Here is a 21,496-nt window from a genome sequence, read left to right on the forward strand (position 1 = left end):
ATTTGATGAGGAACTTCGTAAAAATTCCCTCTCATCATCTGGCTTGCCCCGGGATGCCAGCAAAGGCACTGCGGGGTCATAGGGAGATGCTGTCAGACAGGGCAACTGCTTAACGGGAGCTGAAGGGAGGAAGTGGCAGGGAGAAAGCGAGAAGAAATCAAAGTGTGATCTATCAGAGCAAAGTGGGAAATGAGGCTGTGAAAGAAGGCGCGAGCTGAATGCTAACAACCTGAATGCTTGGCTCAGGTCCTGTCCTTGCCGTCTGCTGTGGCTGCAGCAGATCCTCTCCTCCTTCCATCTTCGGCTGTCCCTGGGTAACTTCACCCAGGCTCAGACATCCAGCTACCGTGACAATTTGTGGCTGGTTGGTGCTGAACTGGTAGCTGAAGCCTGTCGAGTAATGTGATCACTGTGCCATGTGTCACTGTGCAGCCAGGATGGAGGGATGAAAATCCTTTTTTTAGCTGTTTGGATAGTGCTCCCCTTCTGAAACAACCCTGACATTTCTGCAGGATCTATGATATTCCTTTCATGACAGGCCCCCACCCCCACCCTGTCCCTTCCTAAAGAGATGCTCTAGTTCTCATTTTATAAAATAACTATCTGACACACAGAGACCTCAGACAGGTCATGTTCAGGGTGTGTGGGTTAGAACAGACAAACCAAAACCAGGTCCCTGAGCATACAAACCAGAAGCTATCTTTCCTCTTTAGTTCAGGCTTAGATAAATTCCCTTCCACAGATTCCAAACCAGAGCTATAATTAGACATATTTGACAAATCTCAATAAAAAAAAAAAAAAAAAAAAAAAAAAAGTTGCTTCAGTATTAGTAAGACAGTATAAATAGATGAGCTAAAAGACCAAAGGTTTGCTTATAAAGTTAAGAGAAGATACAAACGGTGCTTTCTGTGCTTACCTTCAGCACTGTGATATTCCATGCAAAACTCTCAATGGCTTTGCTTAATTTTCTTCCTTTCAAACCTTCCTTTGTCCCGAGGTTATGAAGTTCCTCATGGAATTCCATTCCTAAAATTACAGATTGCTACATCACCCAGTGCATGATTGATTTTCACTATAACATGTTCAGGGAGCATTTTCAGTCTCGCAGCTGGTACTTCCTATAATCTCTTTCTGTGTTTCCCCCCTTTCCCTGTTATGACTCCAACCTGAAGAGCATCTTCCAGAATAAAAGGGCCATGTCTTGAGATTGTGCTTTGTATGTAACAGTGTTTTCCAGTGCCGGGGTCCCACAGAGGCATGTGCCTGGTCCCCACACAAACACTCCTCCAGCACTTCTGCTTGCAGTCTGCATTGCTGGCAATATTGCGACAAAAGGCAATCTCTTGTCACTCTCCTTGAACAGATGATTTTGTACCTTGGAAGGCAGTCTGACACACATGGAAGATACCTATTTAGCACAGCAAATACAGACCCACATGCAAAGGCCCTCATTAATCTTAAGCACAGTCATAAAGAAAAGCCCTTGTACTTCACAGTGATAAATTATGTCAGAAATGCATACTGCTAATCACAGGATTGCTATTCCTGCAGCCTGGGGAACGGAGACTTCCAACCACAGCCCTGGGAATTGTTACATTTCATTGCTAGATTCTGTGGCAAATGTCTGCACATCTGTCACTGAGTACAAGAATTCAGGAAATCTGGGAGCAGATTAAAAATCTTAATGAGTGCAATTAGCTCACCAATTCCACAAGATTTGCACAGTGTATGCAAACATTCCTGTGAGTCTGGTGTGGATTAAGAGACAAAATGGAGAGAGAGCTGCTTGTGTTCCCCTAACTTGTAGTTTACAAGGGCCAAATTGGCACTAAACCACTCCAAAATGTCTGAAGCCCATCCTGGCTGAGCAAACCATGTTCCATCTCCAATTGTTTCATAGCTCTCCTTCCCCTAACGTTTTCAGGCAAATGTCACTTGCAAATTCAAGCTTCATTGAAATTACATCAAAGAAATGCCCATCGAGAGAACACCTGCACGGAGTAAACTCAGAGTGCTGTTTAGTGGGTTGCTGAAGGAGTCAGTCCTTTGACAGCCCAAGGCAGGCTTGCACTTGGCATTAGCTTGCCCAAAGCACTCCTGGAAGACTACCAACAGATTTCTTATTGCCTTGCAATGACTCCAGGAGCTTGAGAACACTGAGACAGTTGAACCCCACACAATGGAAGATTTCTCTACTGCTTATTTTCCAAAGCTTTGCCCACTCATAGGTTTTGCTTGTGAAGGGCAACAAAGCCCCTGCAGCACTTCCTTTGGAAAACAATCTAAATAATTGCATTTTGAGGAAGATTTCCCTGCAGGTGTGCCTTGTGCCAACTGACTTACAAATCATTTCATTTCAGTAAGTGACCTTCAAATGACTCAAAAAAAAATAAAACATATGAAGCTAATGGTGCTCAGCTCCACGTGGACAGCCCTGACTTTATGCAGCATCCTTTTAGTTACTTTTCCCTCAGGACCTCACTTCCCCACCTGTAGCTTGGAAATAGTGCTGCCTGGGAGAGAGCGAGCCACAAACTGTGGCTGTGGGCAGGACCACCAACAAAAACATTTAGCAGTTCAGCCCTCCAGGCTGCTGCTGACCACTGTGCATTGGGTTGAGACTGCACATGAAAAAATAATAACAAAACCAGCCACTTGAGAAGCCATCTGGGGGAGCGGGCAAGACCCTGGGGCACAGGGAAGCCAGACCAAAACAGGCTAAGATGTGAAGCAGAGATCTGGTGGGAACACATGTTCAAAGGGACCAGGTGAACGAGAAGGTCATAGGCAACTGTAGTTCCACACATCTTAATTTTGTGTGCTTCATCTTGACACACTGAAAATGTTATTTAACAATTTTCCTGCCTAACGCTTGCAACTAACTAACTGGCAATTGAGCATGGTGAGGAATCCTCTCTCTCCTACCCATTTCCTCTGTCTAAATCCTGAGGCTTCAGAAGAGCGTATCTCCCCAGCCACCTTCTCAACCAGAAGTGGTATTTTAAGGCTAACAAAGCAAAACAAATGAAAACAACAAGTAGATACAGCAAAAAGAACAAACTTGAGAAATCCGTCTTTTTACTGGGGAAGGAGAGGAGAACTGCATGAAACTCTGACCATCAGCGTGGTGGCCTGGTCCTGCATTGTGTTCTCTGTTCACAAAAACACCAGTGCCCTGGCAAGTGTCATAGGTTGTCCTCCGTGCACAGCACAGGGTGAGAAGAAAGCTAGCTGATACTGCTGAGAGTCTGTAAAATTTAGTGCAAAGTCTTGCTCTTAAATTATACCATTTAGAAAGACCCCCTGGTCCTGCGTTTTCCTGTCACTGTCCCACTCCTAAACCCTCAGCACCTGATGAATGCTTTGGGCTGAGGATGTTTATGTTGCTTATGCAGATACACAGAAGCTGAGACATGACACAAGATGAGGCCCATGAAATCCAGCAAGAAACAGCTGCTTGCCTCTCCTCCCTTTGCTACCACAGCACCAGCATGGCTCCAGAGCTCTGAATTTCCAGGAGCAAGGACTAGGTTCCACCCTGCTTTTGCATCACATGAAAATCAGTTAAATGGTATTGTTGAAACAGTTTCCAAATTTCCTCTAATTAAAAAGATGAATTAGAGGATTTACTACAAAACATCACTTTCATTATGTATATTTAATAGAAGCAAATGGCTGTAGCCTGTGTCACTTGCCAAATCCAAAAATGCCCATCAGAAACAATAGGACTTATGATTGTTGAGGTCCCAGAAGACTACACCCAAGAACACAAATTAAATGCACTAGCAAGTGTTTGCATTACTGACCTTCAGGGCTTGCTACAGGTTAGGAAATGTGCAGCTGTACAACTGAGTGAACTGACACCAGATTTAATTTCTGCAGTGTGAACCCCTAATAGAAATACCTGCATGTATTTTTTTCAGCATGGTTTCTGATACATGAAAGCTCATGGATTTAGTTGTAGAGGATTACCAGGGCCAAACTGGACTCTTATCTCTCTAGCAGGGCTTATTATTGTGTATCATTGGAAACTACAGGAGACATATCCCAGTTCTGAGTCTAGTCTGCTATCCTGAGCAGGTGATGAAGAGAGGTTTGCATAGAGCTGAACTGTGAATCACAGACTCTTCGGTGATTTCTACTACCCTGAAAAATGAGTGTGAACCTGCGGCAGCACACACAGCACACAGGTGGCCACTTCCAAAACCACCTCTTCCCTTTCTACTGGTGCACACAAGGCAGAGCTCTAGTTCAGCTGAAGACATCCAGTACAATAAACCAGCAACATATGACCTACTTTAAGCCTACTTACAGTGGTTTGCACCCACATACCTGATGTACATAATGCATAGCTACACAGGTTCACTGTGATAACATGGAATTATATCAGCATAAGTTTCCAAGGTGTAAACCAAATCTAAAGAGCAAAAGTAAGTAAAGGTAGGCAACAGAGCTCGGTCCTGTGGGTTTCATAATCTCTTGCCCCCTCTATGTTTAAGGGAACAATTGTGGTAAAGAATGGAGCTCAGTAAAGGCAGCACACATCTTCTCACTCCCTCTTTGTAATTGAATGCCTTTCTAGTTCATTTGACTAATTTAAATGCTGTCAGACATTTCAGAGCTGTAGAGCAGATGGAGAAATAGCTTTTAAGGTGAAAGCTGAAAATTCTTCCACAAACCCACTGCACTGCTACTGGAGGATGAGCCTTTAGGCGGGTGATCTGCCAGGGAGAGACCAGGATGCTCACTTAAATACCAGGTGAAAGATGCTGCATTAGTCACAAACTGTAAGTAAATTATGGCACATCGTTCTCCATTTCCCATCCAGAACTGCACAATAAAGAAGGATTACCTGCTTTCTGGCACTGAACAATCTTGTCATGAGTGATGTCTGCCGTCTCAATGAGAACCCTGCTCTCTTGAATCATCTGTCAGAAAATAAACAGGAAAAAAGCAGCATTACTAGGGCTTCCTGCAACATCTAGTCCACAGAAAAGTACAAAGGTTCAAACTTAAAAGGAGCACTGCCCTGCAAGCAACAGTAGAGAGATTGGAACATTCCTTCATATCAAGGCTCCCAGATCTGTATCAAGCTAAGTGACAGGTGACAGTTGCTCAGAAGTTAAAGAACAGCTGTTTTACATCTGTGAGACCCCACTACAAATAACATGAAGGAAACACCAGTGATTTCAGAAGAAAGCAGAGTCAGCAGACAAACAAAATTTATTCTATGTGAAACTGAGCCCTTTCTAATTAGTATTCTTCTTGAAACAAAAAGAGAAGTAAGTATAGTCCTTGACTTAAGTGATTATCAAAAATGTTACCAAGTCATGAATAGTGCTGATTTCCAGAGGTACTTAAACCTGTGCTGAACTTTATGCACTACAGCAGTTCAGACAGTTAATAGTATTTCTTGAGTTTCCTTTTGAAGATATTCAGATCCAAATCTTATCCTATCCTCAGCATTTCTGTTGAAGTTTAAAAGGAAAAAAACAAACCAAAACAAAAGAGGCAGTCAGTTTCAACAAGCCTACTCACAAGTTTCAAGAGATATCCCTATTTATACATCTTCCTAAAGTAGCCCATTAACAGCAAACAGATGAAGTGGCCATTATGTGACAAGTTTCCCGAGACTCCCTTCTTGCAAACACTATTCTCCTTTGACAGTAACAAACCTTCCAAAACCCTTCAGAAGCCCAGGCAAGCAAGCAAATTGTTCCAATGTTATATTCTGTGAAACTGCAAAAGGTGGCACATACATCTGTTACAGAAGGCAAGAACATGCTGTATCACAAACTATGCCTGAGAACAATCTCACTCTCCCGGGACATACACCACAAACCCCCATCAAATCCAAGCAGCACGAGAGCCGTGCCAATTAAAAATGAAGCAAACCGAATACTGCCTAATGTTACATCCTGAAATTACAGAAGCCACCACTGAAAGCTCTGCCAAAATGCTACAACTGCTAAAAGCCTCCCTACTTTCAAACACACTAAATATGAAAACACAACCAGTAGGTTTTGATGATTTTAGTGGAAGACAGTATAACAGTATTAAATTAACATTTGCAAATTAGCATGTCTTACTGTTTTAATTTATTTAACAAGGGAGGAGAGATGCTTCCACTTGTCACACCCAAATTCCAAGTTCTGGAGAAACTCAGATCCAAATTTTGCTCCTCATGTCATTTTCATTTCTAATTCTATGAAGACAGCCTGCACTTAATACAAATACCTATGCCTTTGCTTTGATATAACAAGAACATCAGAAAAACAAAATCCATTACCAGCTCCACAGGCGGAGAGAAAAAGGCCTGATACATCTGCAGAATGCAAAATTGTTTTTTAACAGAACATGCCCAGTGGATATGCCTGAAATTGAAATTACTTTTGATAGTATCCTTTGCCTTTCATTCTTATTACTTGCTTGTTCATGCATCATGTTGATTTTTTCCTCTTTGATATTTTTTCTTGTTATCTAGAAAGAAATGACAGTTTCTACCCACCCTCTGGCTTTTCCGTACCACAGCAGATAGTCATTTTGTGCTGAAAGAGCCATTCAGCTGCCAACTACAAATGCCGAAGTTGGTCTGAGCAGGAAAGAGACAGAGAATCCTGAAAAAACCTGCAAGTCACTACAGAGGCAGACAGAAGCCAAACGTGCATCTCTTGCACATGCAGACCCTGAGCCCATGAGCCAGTACCCAACGCTGCCCGGGCCAGCCAGGTGCTGCCAGCATCACCACGGCTGCTGTGCCCTGAGCACCCACCACCCTGAGCCTGGACCCCAGGGGTATGTGCCTGCACTTCCTACCCAGCAGCAAGGTTTTGCCCAGCAATGCCAATGCATCTTAAGCTGGGACAGTAAATCCAAAGCATCCAACTCTCCTGTGCTCAGATCTCTGAAGTAGAACTTGACTTATGAGAGTTTCATGCATACATATATACACACACATACATATATATATATGGCCACAGGAAATTATCCTACCATGCACAAAAAAAAGCAGGCTTGAGAATCACGCAATTTTGTAATCTAAGTTTGACTGTATCTTCCGCCAAATACTGGATCGTCTCCCAGGAGTTTCTGGTATGCCTGTTCTAGGATTCTCAAACACAAAGTTATTACATTCATTTTTTAAGAGAAAAGTGGCAGTAAGATGTCAATTTTCCCATACTGCAGAGTAGGTAGAACAGTCCTCTATTCCTTTGATGCTGACATCAAAGACTCACTGCTCTCAGCTCAGCAAGAACAAACAATTAAAAACAGATCATATAGCAGAATTTAACCGGCTCCTGTCTTCCTGCTTGGCAGTAATTTTGACAAAAATAAGCAGCTTTTGACCCATGACAAATCTTCTGATTCTGAGCTCCTTAGCTCAGTGTCTGGGGTTAGGGGATGCCCTTAGTGCACTACCTGCCATCCTCCCTCACAGGTTCCTCTAGGAAATAATGTACTAGGTAGAAATAATACACACTGGGCCAGCCTATGGCGTCTTTGCCACCTGTGATAACACAGCGTGTGGGACCTGGTATCCTACGTGACAGGCCAGACTCTGCTCCCAAGAACTGCGTGTGCAGCTTCAGCAGGCAGGGAATCCTGGTTCCTAACGCTGCAGTACAAGACCATAACAACAGGCTAATGCAAGGATGAAGCCTGGGTGTTCACTCTGAAGAACCAGAGACTGATTCATACAGATAAAAGTAACAAGCAAGTAGCTGCTATCCAGGGTGTGGGGTTTTTTCCCTTTGGTTTGGTTTGGGTGGTTTTTGTTTCTTCTTAAAGCACATCACAATAGATAGTCTTAACAGGATTCTGTGGAAATCCTGGCAACAGAACTGATACAACTCTCACAAAATAGCCAAACTAATCTGAAAACCCACTTTTTCTTTTTTTTTCTTTTTTTTTTTTTTTTTTAAATTTTCCCCTTTCATATGTTTTCACTTACACACAAGACAGTACCTTTGGATATTTATTAAGTAAACATTGTAAAGATCACCTAAAAAGCTAAGTTATTAGTGACTGCTTACTGGAATTAATGTTAACAATGTGTCAATATTCAATCTAAAGCAGGTAAAAGCAGGTGAGAGAGCCTCAGCTTGAGACTGCACATCCTTTCCTGCACAGGACAGCAGGCAGAAGCTTTGGCAGGGTTCCTGACTGCAGTGGAGGATGCTGGCCAGGGATGCAGCACGTTGGACACCTCCACCTGGTCCTGTTCCTCAGCCCCTGAGAGACACTGTTACCATGGGTCTGCTCATCAACAGCTCCTGATCACAGTCCTGTGTCATGGCATCTAGATACACTTTTTTGGCATGAGGCCATGGTCTCCCAGTCTGAATGGTCCCCTGCTTTCCCAGCTGGCATCACATCCAAAACCCTGCTTGGGGATGTCACCTGTTTCCCGCAGTGCCAAGACACGAACCAGGAGCCCTAAACACAACATGGAAGGCTGTGAGGTTTTCTGCTGGGAGGGTAACCCCACAAATCACACGATAGCCTGATGTTCAAGCCCAGTTTTGACAGTAACATTTCAGAAACCACCAATCTGTCTCAAATGTGAAGAGTGGGTTTTCTGATGTTCACAGCATGAATTTCCATGCACCTTTACTCTGCTCAGACCTGTGCTGAGCAGCGCTCTCGGGCAGCTGGGTAAGCCCCAGCTATGTGCCTGAAGCCCATCAGGCTGCTGTTTAATGTCAGGTCCCAAACGGCAACTCGCTTCAGTGAGTGACTCTCAGAGTGAGAGACATCCTGCTCCCTCAGGAAACTCACGTTTCTACAGTGTTAACTCCTGAATGCTGAGCTTCAAGGAATTAACCTCCAAGCAACATATACTGAAAGGCAACCTTTACAAGATGGATGCTGATATCTGGGTCCACTTGGGAGTCAGTGAGGAAATTTTTAGCAGTTGCTGAAGCTGGCAAGATTGCTCAGGACAACTTGCATTTCCCATGTCAGAAAGAAGGTGGTAAACTTTACCGAGTGATAGGTTTAACATAACTACAGGAGAAAAAAAGTGGACAAGAATAGGAGTGAAAGCACACAAAACCAGACCTCAGTATAGGGACTTAAAAAGCTACCTTGCTGACCAACCTTATTCCTATTATTCTTATTAAAGTAAGCAGAAGGGGAGAAGGCTGAATGAGAGAAACCACCACACACCTTGACATCATTTGGGATCCTGCTAACTTCAGTACTGGGCCCTGTGTCCTGAGGGCTGAGACCTGCAGAGAGGTCATGGGTTTCCTTCTGCGCTTGCTCGTCAGCAGCACCAGAGCTCTGTGGGAACCAAGGACAGCCCTGCTTCTCCTCTCATCAGGAACCCCTTCCACGTTTCCATGGGAGCAGGGACACATGGATTTTTCTGAGTCCTAGAGATGCTAACCCTCCTGGAGAGGCTGCAGCACTAGAAATGCTCTCACAAGAAGTGAATATGGGGTTGTTCAATTGACAAAAGATGCACGTGGCAAGAGTCCCAGAAGTACAAGTCACATTTAATAAATTAATGGGAATGAGGAATACAAAGCCTCATCTGCCTAGGTCAGGTATTTTCTGCAAAATAGCTCATTTAATTTAAATAATTCTTATGCAATGCTGAAAGCAAGAAAATTAATCCTGATTCATCCCACCTACCTGAAGCACCCTGTTACAATCGTGCTGGTTTCTCACAAAAGCATGGGAAGCAAGAGCTGGCACAAACCCAGGAATTTCTCTCTTGTCTGGTATATAAGACCGAGAAGGTGGAAGAGACCACAGGCTGAAAATAAACTTGACTTGTCTTACTTAAGTGTCTAAATAGAATGTGCAATATCAATTTTAAAATCCCATTGCTTCATGGAAAGAATAATGCTTTACTTTGTCACTTCTGTTAAGTGTTAATTATGAAGATAAATACATTTTAAGTGAAATTTAAAAAATCTTAACACTAAGGGCATCATATTTTTACTTACAAGAAATTAACAGGCTTATTTATTGTCTGTACTAAAGGCAGTTTAATCACAGAATCAGTACAAACTGAACAAAAAATATTATTTCTTTTACTGTAATGAACTCCTGTGCTAGAGGCCAATTTCTTTTCTCATTACAAACTATTCTACAAACTGAAAAGGAAAGAGAAAATTAACACAGCAGAAGCTCACCAAAAAAGACCAAAAAAAAAAAAAAAGACAGGAAAAGCTCCTGGTGGTAAATTAAAGCACTATTCCTGCTGGGAAGATAAATGATACAAAAGGGAAAGTTCAAAGAATCCTCTTATAAATATTCCAAAGTTCAGAACAGAAATTGACTGAACATCAAACTAAAAAGCAGCTTTCTCTCAAGTGTCTCCTCATGGCCGTTGTCCCAATCTCCTATGTCTTTCATTGACAATGAAGAGTTTGCCTGGGTAAGAAGTATCATATTGTGCCTCTATCGCTTAAAAAAATCCAAACCAAACAAACCAACAAACCTCACACACACCCACACCCCCAACCCACATTGGACAAAAATTAAAAAGGCTAAAAAACCACAACCAATTTGGAAAAACAGCTGAAGCACAAATTGAGCTCACGAAAATTTGAACACGATTCCCTCTTTAGCACTGAGTATTTCTTGCAGACATCTAGGACAAGAAACAGCCAGGCAATCAATCGTGTGCCAGCAAGTCTTGCAAAAGAGGAAGGATGTGCACGTGGTGCCAGGACGTTGGAAGGAACGCTGGCCACCAGTCTGCCTTGTCTCTGTCCCAATATGCTTCAAGCCAGGTTTCTGTATCTGAGCCTTTTCCTGCAACAGCCCAGTAAGAGAAACAGTTATCAGGGATGGTTACATCAATGGGAAACATCTGAAATACCTTATCTATCGGTAAACTGCCGAAGGAACTGAATGAAATTCACCTTAAATGAATTTTTGCTTATAAATATTTTTTTGAAAACATGGTGTCAGAGTGTTGCAGGATGTGATCTGGTGTATGAAGACCAGTCCTCCAAAAAATAACAGGAGCAGTGGAGGAACAGCAGGAGGGGTCAGATTTCAATAAGCTTATGCTAAAACAGAGTAACTGAAGTATCCAAATGGAACTTCATTTTGTAATAAAAGTTCTGATCTGACCGTTTTCAGGTCCTATTTAAAAAGGGACTAAGGGTCATGGGCTATCAGACAGAGAAACTGTGAGAGTGGTGTGTAAAGAAGAAAGAGAATTATAAGAAGTGGAGAAAGAAACGGGATAATTGCTTTCCCAGTCTATGACCAATTTTGGATGGAAATATCTTCATCTTTAAAACAGATACAAATTCAAGACAATGTCCATGTACTGGACTGGGTTTGACGTCAGTGCTTCATGACACTTCCTTGGCAGTGGACACTCTGCTCTGCAATATCCCTTGTCTTCAGCTGCTCAGAGAATTGTGAAAAACATTCCTTTGGGGATGACACTGTCCCCGGCAAAATACGAATTTTAGTGCAAAAGCTCACAAAAATCTATTTAGTCATTTACATTGACATAAACTGGGAAAACAGACTTTCTTCTTGGGAATAAAGAGATGTCATGTCTGCATCAAGACAAAGAAACCCAAAAAGACTGAATCTGAAAGAACAGAAGACTAAGTTCCCTTCCACACACACCTCAGAAGATTTCTGCTAGAATGCCTGTGTCAACAAAACCACTGCCATTAAATACATCAAACTAATTCCCAGCAGCACCATAGATATTACCTCTCTTCTGAAAAATCCCAAATCCATCTTCATGTTGGCTGAGACATTCTTAACTAACTTGCCATCTCTCAACAGTACCTACAGACATGCTGTTCTTCTTTACCTGTCTGATCCAAAGTAACAAGATCAGTTCCAGTAAAGAGGTTTGAATACAGAGAAAAACATTAATGTCAACATGAGTCTGCAGAACAAACAGCTTCTCTGTTCAACCTTTTTTACACTTTCTGTTGTTTATGATTCAAAACCATGTAAATATACTTGGGGAGCTTATTTTATTTTTCTAGAAAAATTCCTGTATGCGCACGAGCCAGGAAATCGGGTGAAACCAAGAACATTTATTATAACTTGTTTATTGCTTTTGATTTGCAAATGATTCAATCATTTGATCTTGGAGGAAAAAATAATGTCAAACCAGTAACTGAAATGCAAAGTGCACAAGTGTCCCTCAGTTCATGCATGCTTGCATCAGCACATGAATACATCGTGCAGAGAAACCACAATCTGTTTCTGAACAATTCTCAACCAAAAAAAAATCCTAACTTCACAGGGTAACTGTTTGCAATGAATAATTCAACCATCTGTCAAGTCCAGCTGGGCCCCATCCCTTCTCTTCACATTGAGTATCTCCTTTTTTAAGGTGTGATCAAATGAACCATCAATTTGACAGGTTGTAAGGCACACTGCACGTGCTGCCCACCTGAACAAGCATCTTGCCATGGGGAGAAGGACAGTCCTTCCTTGTAGGAAAGGAAAGGTCTGAAGAACAGCTTTGTAAGTCACACGCTACGCTATCCTAAGACGTATGTGTAGGAATCAGTGACATTACCGGAATCCATTCATCATGCTCTATGTATGGTATCAACCAAAGCTGTAAGTTGAAATAAACCACTCTAAACTGTATTGCTGGTAGCTGACACACTTTCAAAAATATTGTATGTGTATTATCAACTGTTCCACTTATTTTCTTGGTTTTAGCAAATCCCATTCCCTGCTCTCCTCTGCAGAAACTCTCATACAACCCAGCATCATCAATGAAGTCTCTTCCTCCACAAGACATGGCAACTGTTGAGTTCCACTAAACCGTTGCAATGGAACAATTTTTTAAAAAAAAGAGAGTTCTGAAAAATCACTCCAGTTCCTTAAACAAAGCACATTAAATTTTATTCTAATAAGGCTTCTCTCAAAAGAAAAAATTTAATGTGGAACACAATGGTAAAATTAATTGCCCAGGAAAAAACAAACAAACTGCACAAACCAGTCTTTGTCTATCCTGCCTGCTGACAAAGGCCAAGTAGGAAAGAACAGACAGTTAATTGTTTTCCAGATCATTGTGGCAGGTCTGTGAGCATTTGTACCTCCATTTGCCTGGACTGTCAGCCCTGTCTATGCCCCATTAAACACATAGGCAGAGTTTATCATTTCCACAGGGGGAAAAAGGAAAAAAGTATGTTCAGTTGGCAATTTCCTGTACGGGGAAAAAAATTCTAACACATTAGGGCTGTCTTTATCTGACTATTTTCAAAGCAGACTTTTTAAAGAATGTGAAATATGTTGTGTTTCTGGAGGTGGTGAGGAAGGGTTCGCCCAGCACTCAAGCTACCTGGGCTGTGGAGCCCAGTAAGTGAGGCAGACCAACAATCACAGCTTCCCACTATGAGATTTAGGGTCAATTTTTTTCAGTTTTACTGTAAAAGGAATTAAGAGGTACAGCCCATTCATACAAGAAGGAGGCCAACATCAACAGCTTTTATTTTATGCATTTAAAATTGCTCTCAGGCCTATTCCCCCAAAAAGTGCTTTGAAGTGAAGAGACAGTTCTGGGGAATTAGAGACATGCAGCAAACATCTGTGGATCCAGTTTCTTGAAGCCATATTTATTAACAACTTAAAATGCTGAACTGTAGTATAACTTGAATAAAAGTCAATCAGTAAATAACAAGCTAAAATATTTTATACTGCTTTCCACTAACATCTCCTTGTGCTCTCATTTGCACAAAAAAACGGTGGAAAAAAAGAAAAAAAAAATATTATTGTTATTAAGAAGAAATACACCATGGATTATACCCGGTCATTCTGAACACCATAGCAATGAAAAGCCCTCTCTCAATATTAAACTGCAAACCCCTCCCCACACTGTATTTTCGAATATCAAGATTGATAGACCCAGCTCATTTTTTTTAAACATAGAAAAGGATAAATAGATTTCAATAATCTGCTGCTGGCATTGCCTCAAAAGGCAAATATCCAAAATATAGCAAAAACATTTATTAAATCTGTCTTCTGCTTTTTCAGAAGCAAACAGTTTTAGCAAAGTAAAAGGCAGTCCCAGACAGACAAAGTGGGTTAAAATAATTTAAAGTATCGTGTTCTCACTAGCCAGAATTCCATCTCAAATCAACCCTTATACAGGCACAGAAAAATTTCCTTCTCTCTTTCAGCCCTCTGATTTTATACTCCTTGCACTGTGTCTTGACATTCAAGGTACATCTTCCTCCATCAGAGACAAATGTGATAGCAAACATGACTTAAAACAGTTATACAAGTGTTTTTATCTGTATCCGAAAGAGGCCTTTCAACTATTTAAATTGAAAAACTGTTTCCAAAGCACAAGGAGGCCTTGAAATGTCCCATGTGTACTCTTCAGTATATAATTATAAAGATAAGAGGTGACACTTTCATTCTGGGAAAAACTCCATTAAGCAGGCCTCCAAAGACAGAAAAATCTCTTATTTATGTGGTATTTGTTCTTTCAGGCAGACATCACACCATGTAACAAATCTATCCAAAGAAAGTCCAATCTAAAATATGGCAATCAGCTGGATTTGCAAATCCTTGTTCTGGTATTGTTACAGCTGGTATTTTATTACCTCAACTTAATCACCTTCAAGTAATATAAACTACTCTGGGAGGAACCCAAGGGTTACTTCAGAGTATTTTTAGTAACTCTCTTTTAATCAACATCAGTGTCTCCCGCTTTCTTCAAGCTAATTTTCTCCTGAAAAGTGTGTTAAAGCTGCAAAAAATGAGATGAAAAGGAGGTGACCATTTGACACTTTGAATAACTGGTCAAAACTTGCGATCCCTCTTCACAACGCTTCAGGGTCGAAAGCAATCTGATACCCCCACAGTTATTCAGCATTTTATTACTTAGGAACATAAGCTGCAGAAATAACTGCCGTGCACTGAACATGCATCGTGATTTAGTCTGGTTGCCACAGCGTAATATCTAAGTCAGGGTTTGTAAAACCATGCGGTTTGCTACTGGTTGCTGCAGACAATCTACTAAGGGTGGGAAGCAATGGGGCAGTCTCATAGCCCGAGAGGCACAACATGACCACAACTTCTGCTGCTGGAAGACACCCACAGCAGTGACATATGTCATGCAAGGCTGAGCAGTGGCACTCACCTGGAATTACTGCAGTTCATCTCTCTACCTTTTTATAAGTATTTCTGTACCATATTGACCTCTCCTTCCCCATGCAAATGGGCATTTTTAAAACTTCCCTTCCAACTTTGCCATGCCCTCCCCAAGAGCAACACTGACTTGTCTGGCAGTGATGTGGGCGCTGCCCACATGTCAGGGGATGTAGAGCTGACATGCCCGCATCGTTCAGCTTCCTGTCATACAGTGAGTGACCTACAGTGCTGCTAAAAGATGTGGGGAAGGGGACGGTGCAGCTTTGCCTGGCAACTCCCCTGCTGCAGCTCCCTGCCTAACGGTCTTGCCCACTGCTGCGGGGAGGCCAGCAAAGGGCAGTGCACAAATCTTACTGCTTTCAAGGACAACTAACAGCCGGCAGTACATGCCAAAATGTTGCTCTTTTTGTAAACAAAGTCCTCTTCAAGTGCCAACCTGTGCTAGCCACAATCGTGTTTAAAAAAAAGAAACAACAAAAAGGCCAGTGTGGCATTTTGGTGATGAAAGAACAATTTTGCATAGCCTAAGTCATTTGAAGAGCCTTGTTCATTTAACTGAAACATGTGGGCATGTGAAAGCCAGCGGGCATTGCCTGCCGCCTTCAAATGGTGGGGATAGTAGAGGTAGCAGTGGTAAGCACCTACCAGGTCGTACGCCGCCAGGACCTTTTTCTGCACGTCGGGCATGGTCCCCAGAGGCTCTAGGTAAGGAAACGCGTCCTTCATGCAGAGGGTAACGGAGGGGGTGTTGTCGCTGCTCACGAGGCGCGAGGACAGTGTCAGGATGCACTGCTTCAGGCTCGCGATGGGCGGCAGACCGCACAGCTCCTTGACGGACACCATGGCATTCTGGGGGAGGGAAAAGAAATATTTGAGACATGTTGCTGCTTGCCACTTAGTCCCCCCTGTCTGCCAGTACCTCACTGGCGCCTGCCCGCTTCCATCTCCTGATGTGAGGCTGTGCTCCCCTGTTGCCCGCCATCCCTGGGTCCCCCATGGACCCCGGGGTGCTGGCACACACAGGAATTCCCAGCCAGCCCCGCTCTCAGCTCCCTGAGCCTACTGCCAGCTGCAGCTTTCCCCCAGGCCCAGGTATCCCAGCTGCCAGTTCTGCAGCTATTTTGCATTGCAAATCCAGCCCCAACAGGGACAAGCTCTGGTCCCCAGCATATTAAACCATCAGCCTAAAATGCTATTTCTCTTCCCAACTGTTCAGACTCCAATTGCTTTTGATGCTCTAATCGCCTCATTCTCCCGTCATTATCATCCTCCAGCAAGAACAAGTTCGACAGACCTCATATTTCCCATGGGAAAGGCAAGCAGGAAAAAACTACTTTGTTTTCAGCCTTGCATTACCACATCATAAAGAAACACAAACACTCTTTCCCCTTCATGGGTCACATGTAAGAAAATCAATACTGGATATACAGGTCAAACCAAACTAACATGCCAGGATTTATTTATTTATCAAGTCAGTGGATGAACAGCTGACATGCCCTCATCATTTAGCTTCCTGGGTCACACAATGAGTGACCAAGATGTACAAAATCTAGGAGTATTATAACAAACCATACCTTCTAAATGTTCCCCCCCACATCTTGCTGAAAAAAGTCATCAGAAAATGCCCAGCTAATTAATAGAGGCTTTTCTTATTAATCAAATATATTAACATGCAGTTAAAACTAACAACTGTGTCTTTACGAAGTATTCCCCAGAACAAGATCTTGTACTGAATTTCACTTGGAAGGAACATTAATGCTGTTTCTGAGTCAGATTCAGAGATTCGTTTTCTTTTATATAGTTCACATATAGTGCCTGACCTAGACAGAAGGTGGAGTCAGCGGTTCAAACTAGTTACTTTCAAGGCCTGCAGCAAAGGAAAGGCTGGGAAGAGTTTCCCATTCTTAAAAATATGCTTAGACTATTCCTTTGGGAGTGATTTAAAACTTATGTCATTTCGTAAACTTTTCCAGCTGCCAACGTTTAATTTGCTTTAGACTCTGTCCAGAAGAGTGGGGTCAATGAAGTGCCATGCGTTTTTCTCCTGTTTTCAAGAAAGAAAAATGTATTGTTTCTGTATCTTTACCAAGGAGACAGCTATGGCTGATTTCAACTATTTATTAAGGAAAACTCGCTGTTTAATACTATTCAGTTTTGTTTCTAGGCAGCGCCTGGACCTTGGAACTGAGCTGCCCCTTAATCAACCCGCAGAGTCCCCCCTGCTCCAGAGAACAGTACAGGGCAGGCTGGTTCTTGTCTGGCTTCACTGCCACTTCACCTCCCGCCAGCCACAAAGGTCTAACCCAAGCAGCTGTGATGGTGCTGTGCACCTGGACCCCGATGCCCCCAGCCGGCTCTGGCCGCTCTCGGAGCCGCACAGGCCAGCGGACGCCGTGCCAGGAGACCCTCTGAGCCAGGACGCAGCACCGGTGTCTGTGCTGGCACTCAGCCAGCCAAGCCAACACAGCCATTTAGCAGGGAGTAAATTGCATCCAAGTGGCATTCAGTGCCTATGTTGAACATCTGCAGCCCTTGGGCAAACGGTGGAAACACACGTTGAGGGAAATGTACTGTTCTTTGCACAGTGGATTTCTCTGGTGTACATAAGACCTTAATGGCAAATCCACTGACTGTTTCTTATACTCATCCAGACAAAGAAAATTAAGAGCATAATCCTCACACAGTTAGCAAAACAAAAGCTTGCTGTTTTTTTTCCAGGACCAGCAAGGAAATTAAGTTTTTGAGACCTGAGGCCTGGGGACACAAATGTACCCTTAGTTCTGCTTTCTCAAACAAAAACAACTAGTAAAGCATGTGTTTGGAGAGGGCGTATTGATTTTTAGAACACTTTTGCCTAATCCCACACTTGGTAGAGAACGCCTGTTACGGTCAGTCTTCCAATGTCCAGTTAAAGGCTGACAACAGTTGTAGGTGTGAAGCTTCACCAACTTCCACCAGCTTCAGTAAATTTGCCCTACCAGCAGCTCACACCAGGATGTCCACTTCCACATTCAGGACACACCAACACACATGACCGAAGTGTCATACCTGCATATTTTCTCTCATGTCAGTCGCCTCTCGTAGTGGATGCACTGCCAGCTTAAAGATGTCATCGACAGTTTTGAGACCAGTGTTCCTCAGCATGGTGTACTCCCTTGCTTTCTTTCCTATCCTCACTGACAGGCTGCGCTTTTGGGCCTTCCCACCTCCACTTCGGTTGGTTATTGCAATGTGAACAAAGAGAGTAACGTGCTCCATGATATCACCCACAAAAGACCGCAGTGGTATGTGCCTGTATCCAGGCTGTAAGCACTCCAGCGGGACGGTGTACTGCCCTATGAACTCATCCCCAATGTAGTCATCATCCAAAACAACAAAACGGATCATGGCCAGCTCCGGCAGATTGATCTGGAATTCAAAGCTTTCATCAAAAATGGGGTTATCACTGTTTTGCTGAACAGTTTTAGTTCTTTGTTCGGTGCAGTCTGCAGGAATTCCATGTATTTCTATGCAGACATAGGGGTCTATGACGTCCCCTTTAGCACATGCACCCTTGGGCTTTGGAAAGTTCTGACCACTGATTATTTTGACATGTAGGACTTGGGGAGAGACCCCCGGAACAATGCCCTTGGTATTTGCACTGAAGTAAGACACTTCATCACGCATGACTGAAGGCCTGAGAACGTACCCGCATCCCCCGTTCTGTAGAAACCAGCCAGTGTGTAAGTCCATCATGGGCCCTGGGGTCTGATAGTTCATTGCCACTATCTGGCAACCACAATTCCAAAAATCTTGAGGATTTAAGTTACTGGAATCTATCCTCATAGCACTTGGGTACACCCTGGACAGAAATTTTTTGTTGTAGTTGACAAAATCTTCAGGGTATTCATTTGCAATTCGACTGGCTTCTGCCTCACTGAAGGAGCACATTTCCCAATAATTTTGAGCTTTCATGGATGTCTCAAAATCTTTGTATTGGACAGATTTGCATAGGGATACCAAGTCAGACAATTCCTTGCAGAGCCAGATCAGCTTCGGTTCCCTTGAGAAGTCCTCTGACAGCCTCCGGGATATTTCAGCCTCTTCATCTTCATCCGTGACTTCTCCTTCTAATATATCCTGGTCACAGGGCAGCTTCTTCCCCTTCACAATGATCTTCATTTTCAGTTTCTCGGGTGATGGGAGGTAGACTTCTGAGGATAAAGGTGCCTCTGTGTACAGTTTGTTTCCAAAGATCCTTCTCATGTGTTGTGCCATTACCTTCTGCTGTTGTACCGAGCAGTGGTTCCCCAAGCAGAGAATAAGGGGGTATTCTGAAGCAAAGAAGGCCAATTTGTTTATTACCTCAATAACATTTCGAAAGGCAAGTGGCGATGTCATGTTGTTACGGTTACAAATAATGGGTTCATTATCTGGGCCGTCACAGACGTCTAGTTCAATGCTCCGACAACTCATCTTTAAAGCTCTGACATAACCATTGATATCAGCTGGCCCTCTGAGCTGGTCTTCTATTAGATATGTATTGTGGGATGCATTGATGTAGTAGTGTGACAAAGGCTGTGTCATGTCTTGGACAATTTTTTTGTGCTCTGGGTCAAAAATATCACATTCTGGGGACAACAGGTATTGAGTAAATCCATCAATTGCAAGAAAACCTTTTAACCGCCCTTCTTGAGAAAGCTCGTACCTGCGTATAATATCTAGACACATTTCTTCTGTTATGTGGGTCACTCCTTGCTCAGCCTCTAAAAACAGCATGAGGTCATTGGCATCTAGATACTCTTTGTTTTTAGATATCTGTACGAGTAAGAAATAAACCTCAGGTCTTGTGCAAAGTTCGCTGAACGCTTCACAAAATTCCTCTTTCGTTACTCGTGTTGTCAGTTTCTCCTTGCTCTTCTGGATTTCCTTAAATTTTAATCTAATCTTTGATTCCTTTAAGGTCGGGTTAAGCTTCTTTATTAGCTCCACGGATGTATCTTCTAACATTATGCCATTACCATCAACATCTGCTGCTTCGAATACAGTTTTTAGCCAGGCAAACCTTGGGGTATTATGGCTGCTTTCCATCAAATCCAGTGGTTGTTTGCTACGAGAAACCAAGTACCTTAATCCTGATACCCAAATATTGGCCACATCAGCTGAATTGGCAACCAAGTCAAGGGACTCATAATTCTCACCATGAATTACTGACAGCGCACAGTCCTCAGAAATTTGGTCTGCAAGTCCATTATTCCTGAATGTTTCTGTGTTCTTCCCTAGTCTGATTTCTTTTATAGCAGAAATATCAAGTTTGGCTTTGTCAAGGTCCTTCTTGGAAGGCTCCCAACGAAGAGCCTGCAGGTCAGGGTCCAGAGTAAAAAAACGGTTATAAATCCGGGAATTTGGACGAACTTTCTTCAATTCACACCCAGCCTGCATAAAGCTGATACAGTCGCTGGCACTGCTTATTTTCTTCTCTGATGGCATGCTGCTGAAGGACACTGTTTTCTTTCTTCCACATTTTTGGTTTGAAGGATCCTGTGGAATACATTAAGAAAAAGAATGAGTAAGTTTTCTTTGGCCATTCCACAAGTGCATAAATAATAGAGAAGATATGTTTATGTAAAGATAATTCATGTTCTTCTGAACCTCAAAACACAACACATTATCTCTTCCCACAATTCAGTTCCCAACTGAGCTATAAAATATACTGAGCTATACAGCAACTTGATTGATTGCAGCATTAGAGATACCATTTTTGCATGAGTGACATTTGCAGCTATTAAGCTGCCTTCCAGATTTCAACAACCCGCTACAGCTATGAGGAGGTGGTATCCGGTTGTGTCCAATACATTTTCAAAACAGCAATATATGGGAAGAGAGGTTTCATGGGAAGCTCCACCACCTGGTTAAGGTCTGCATTACCAGAACTTACTTTCCCTCTTATTTCCCTAGCCACCTGCCACACTTTCCCAGTCCTCTACCTCCTGCTTTTGAAGGGATTTTTGTTGCCTGGATTTTGAGTAGAAAAGGAGCCCCAAGGTGAGGAAATGTTGATGATGGGTATAGGCACACAGCCCTCTACACCACAGCCTTCAGGCTCAGTCAGAAGATATGCACCAGGGACCAGCTTCCGAACAGCCCCTGGACACCTGCTTTGAGACACCAAACCCTCTGACTTTCAAACCCTTTGCAGCATGGACTACCCACCCCTACCCCAGGAGTTGGTGCCCTGCAGTACCCATTTATCTGCCGTGTCATTCACCCTTCCTCAAGTCATACTCCCCTGCAAATCCTAAATGTAACCCTGCTCTAGCAGAGCCCTCCATCCACCCGTGTCCTGCTGCTGTGTGCTGTCTGTGCCTGAGCAGAACCCAGTAGTGTAGCTCTCCCAGTCACA

General features: G+C 42.9%; 1 protein-coding gene across 1 annotated transcript in view; it reads right to left on the bottom strand.

The window, feature by feature from the left end:
- Positions 1-20,634, bottom strand: part of PLCL1 (phospholipase C like 1 (inactive)) — a 44,672-nt gene extending 24,038 nt beyond the window's left edge. The window contains exons 1-4 of the mRNA XM_026852157.1: positions 18,163-20,634; positions 15,760-15,963; positions 4,853-4,928; positions 917-1,026 (exon numbers count right to left, since the gene is read on the bottom strand). Of these exons, the coding sequence (XP_026707958.1) occupies positions 917-1,026; positions 4,853-4,928; positions 15,760-15,963; positions 18,163-20,583 (2,811 nt within the window). The 5' untranslated portion in view covers positions 20,584-20,634. The remainder of the gene's footprint in view (positions 1-916; positions 1,027-4,852; positions 4,929-15,759; positions 15,964-18,162) is intronic.
- Between the last annotated feature and the right edge of the window lie 862 nt (positions 20,635-21,496).

Source organism: Athene cunicularia (assembly GCF_003259725.1).
Source record: "Athene cunicularia isolate RWA chromosome 7 unlocalized genomic scaffold, athCun1 chr7_part1, whole genome shotgun sequence".
Taxonomy (NCBI): Eukaryota; Metazoa; Chordata; class Aves; order Strigiformes; family Strigidae; genus Athene; species Athene cunicularia.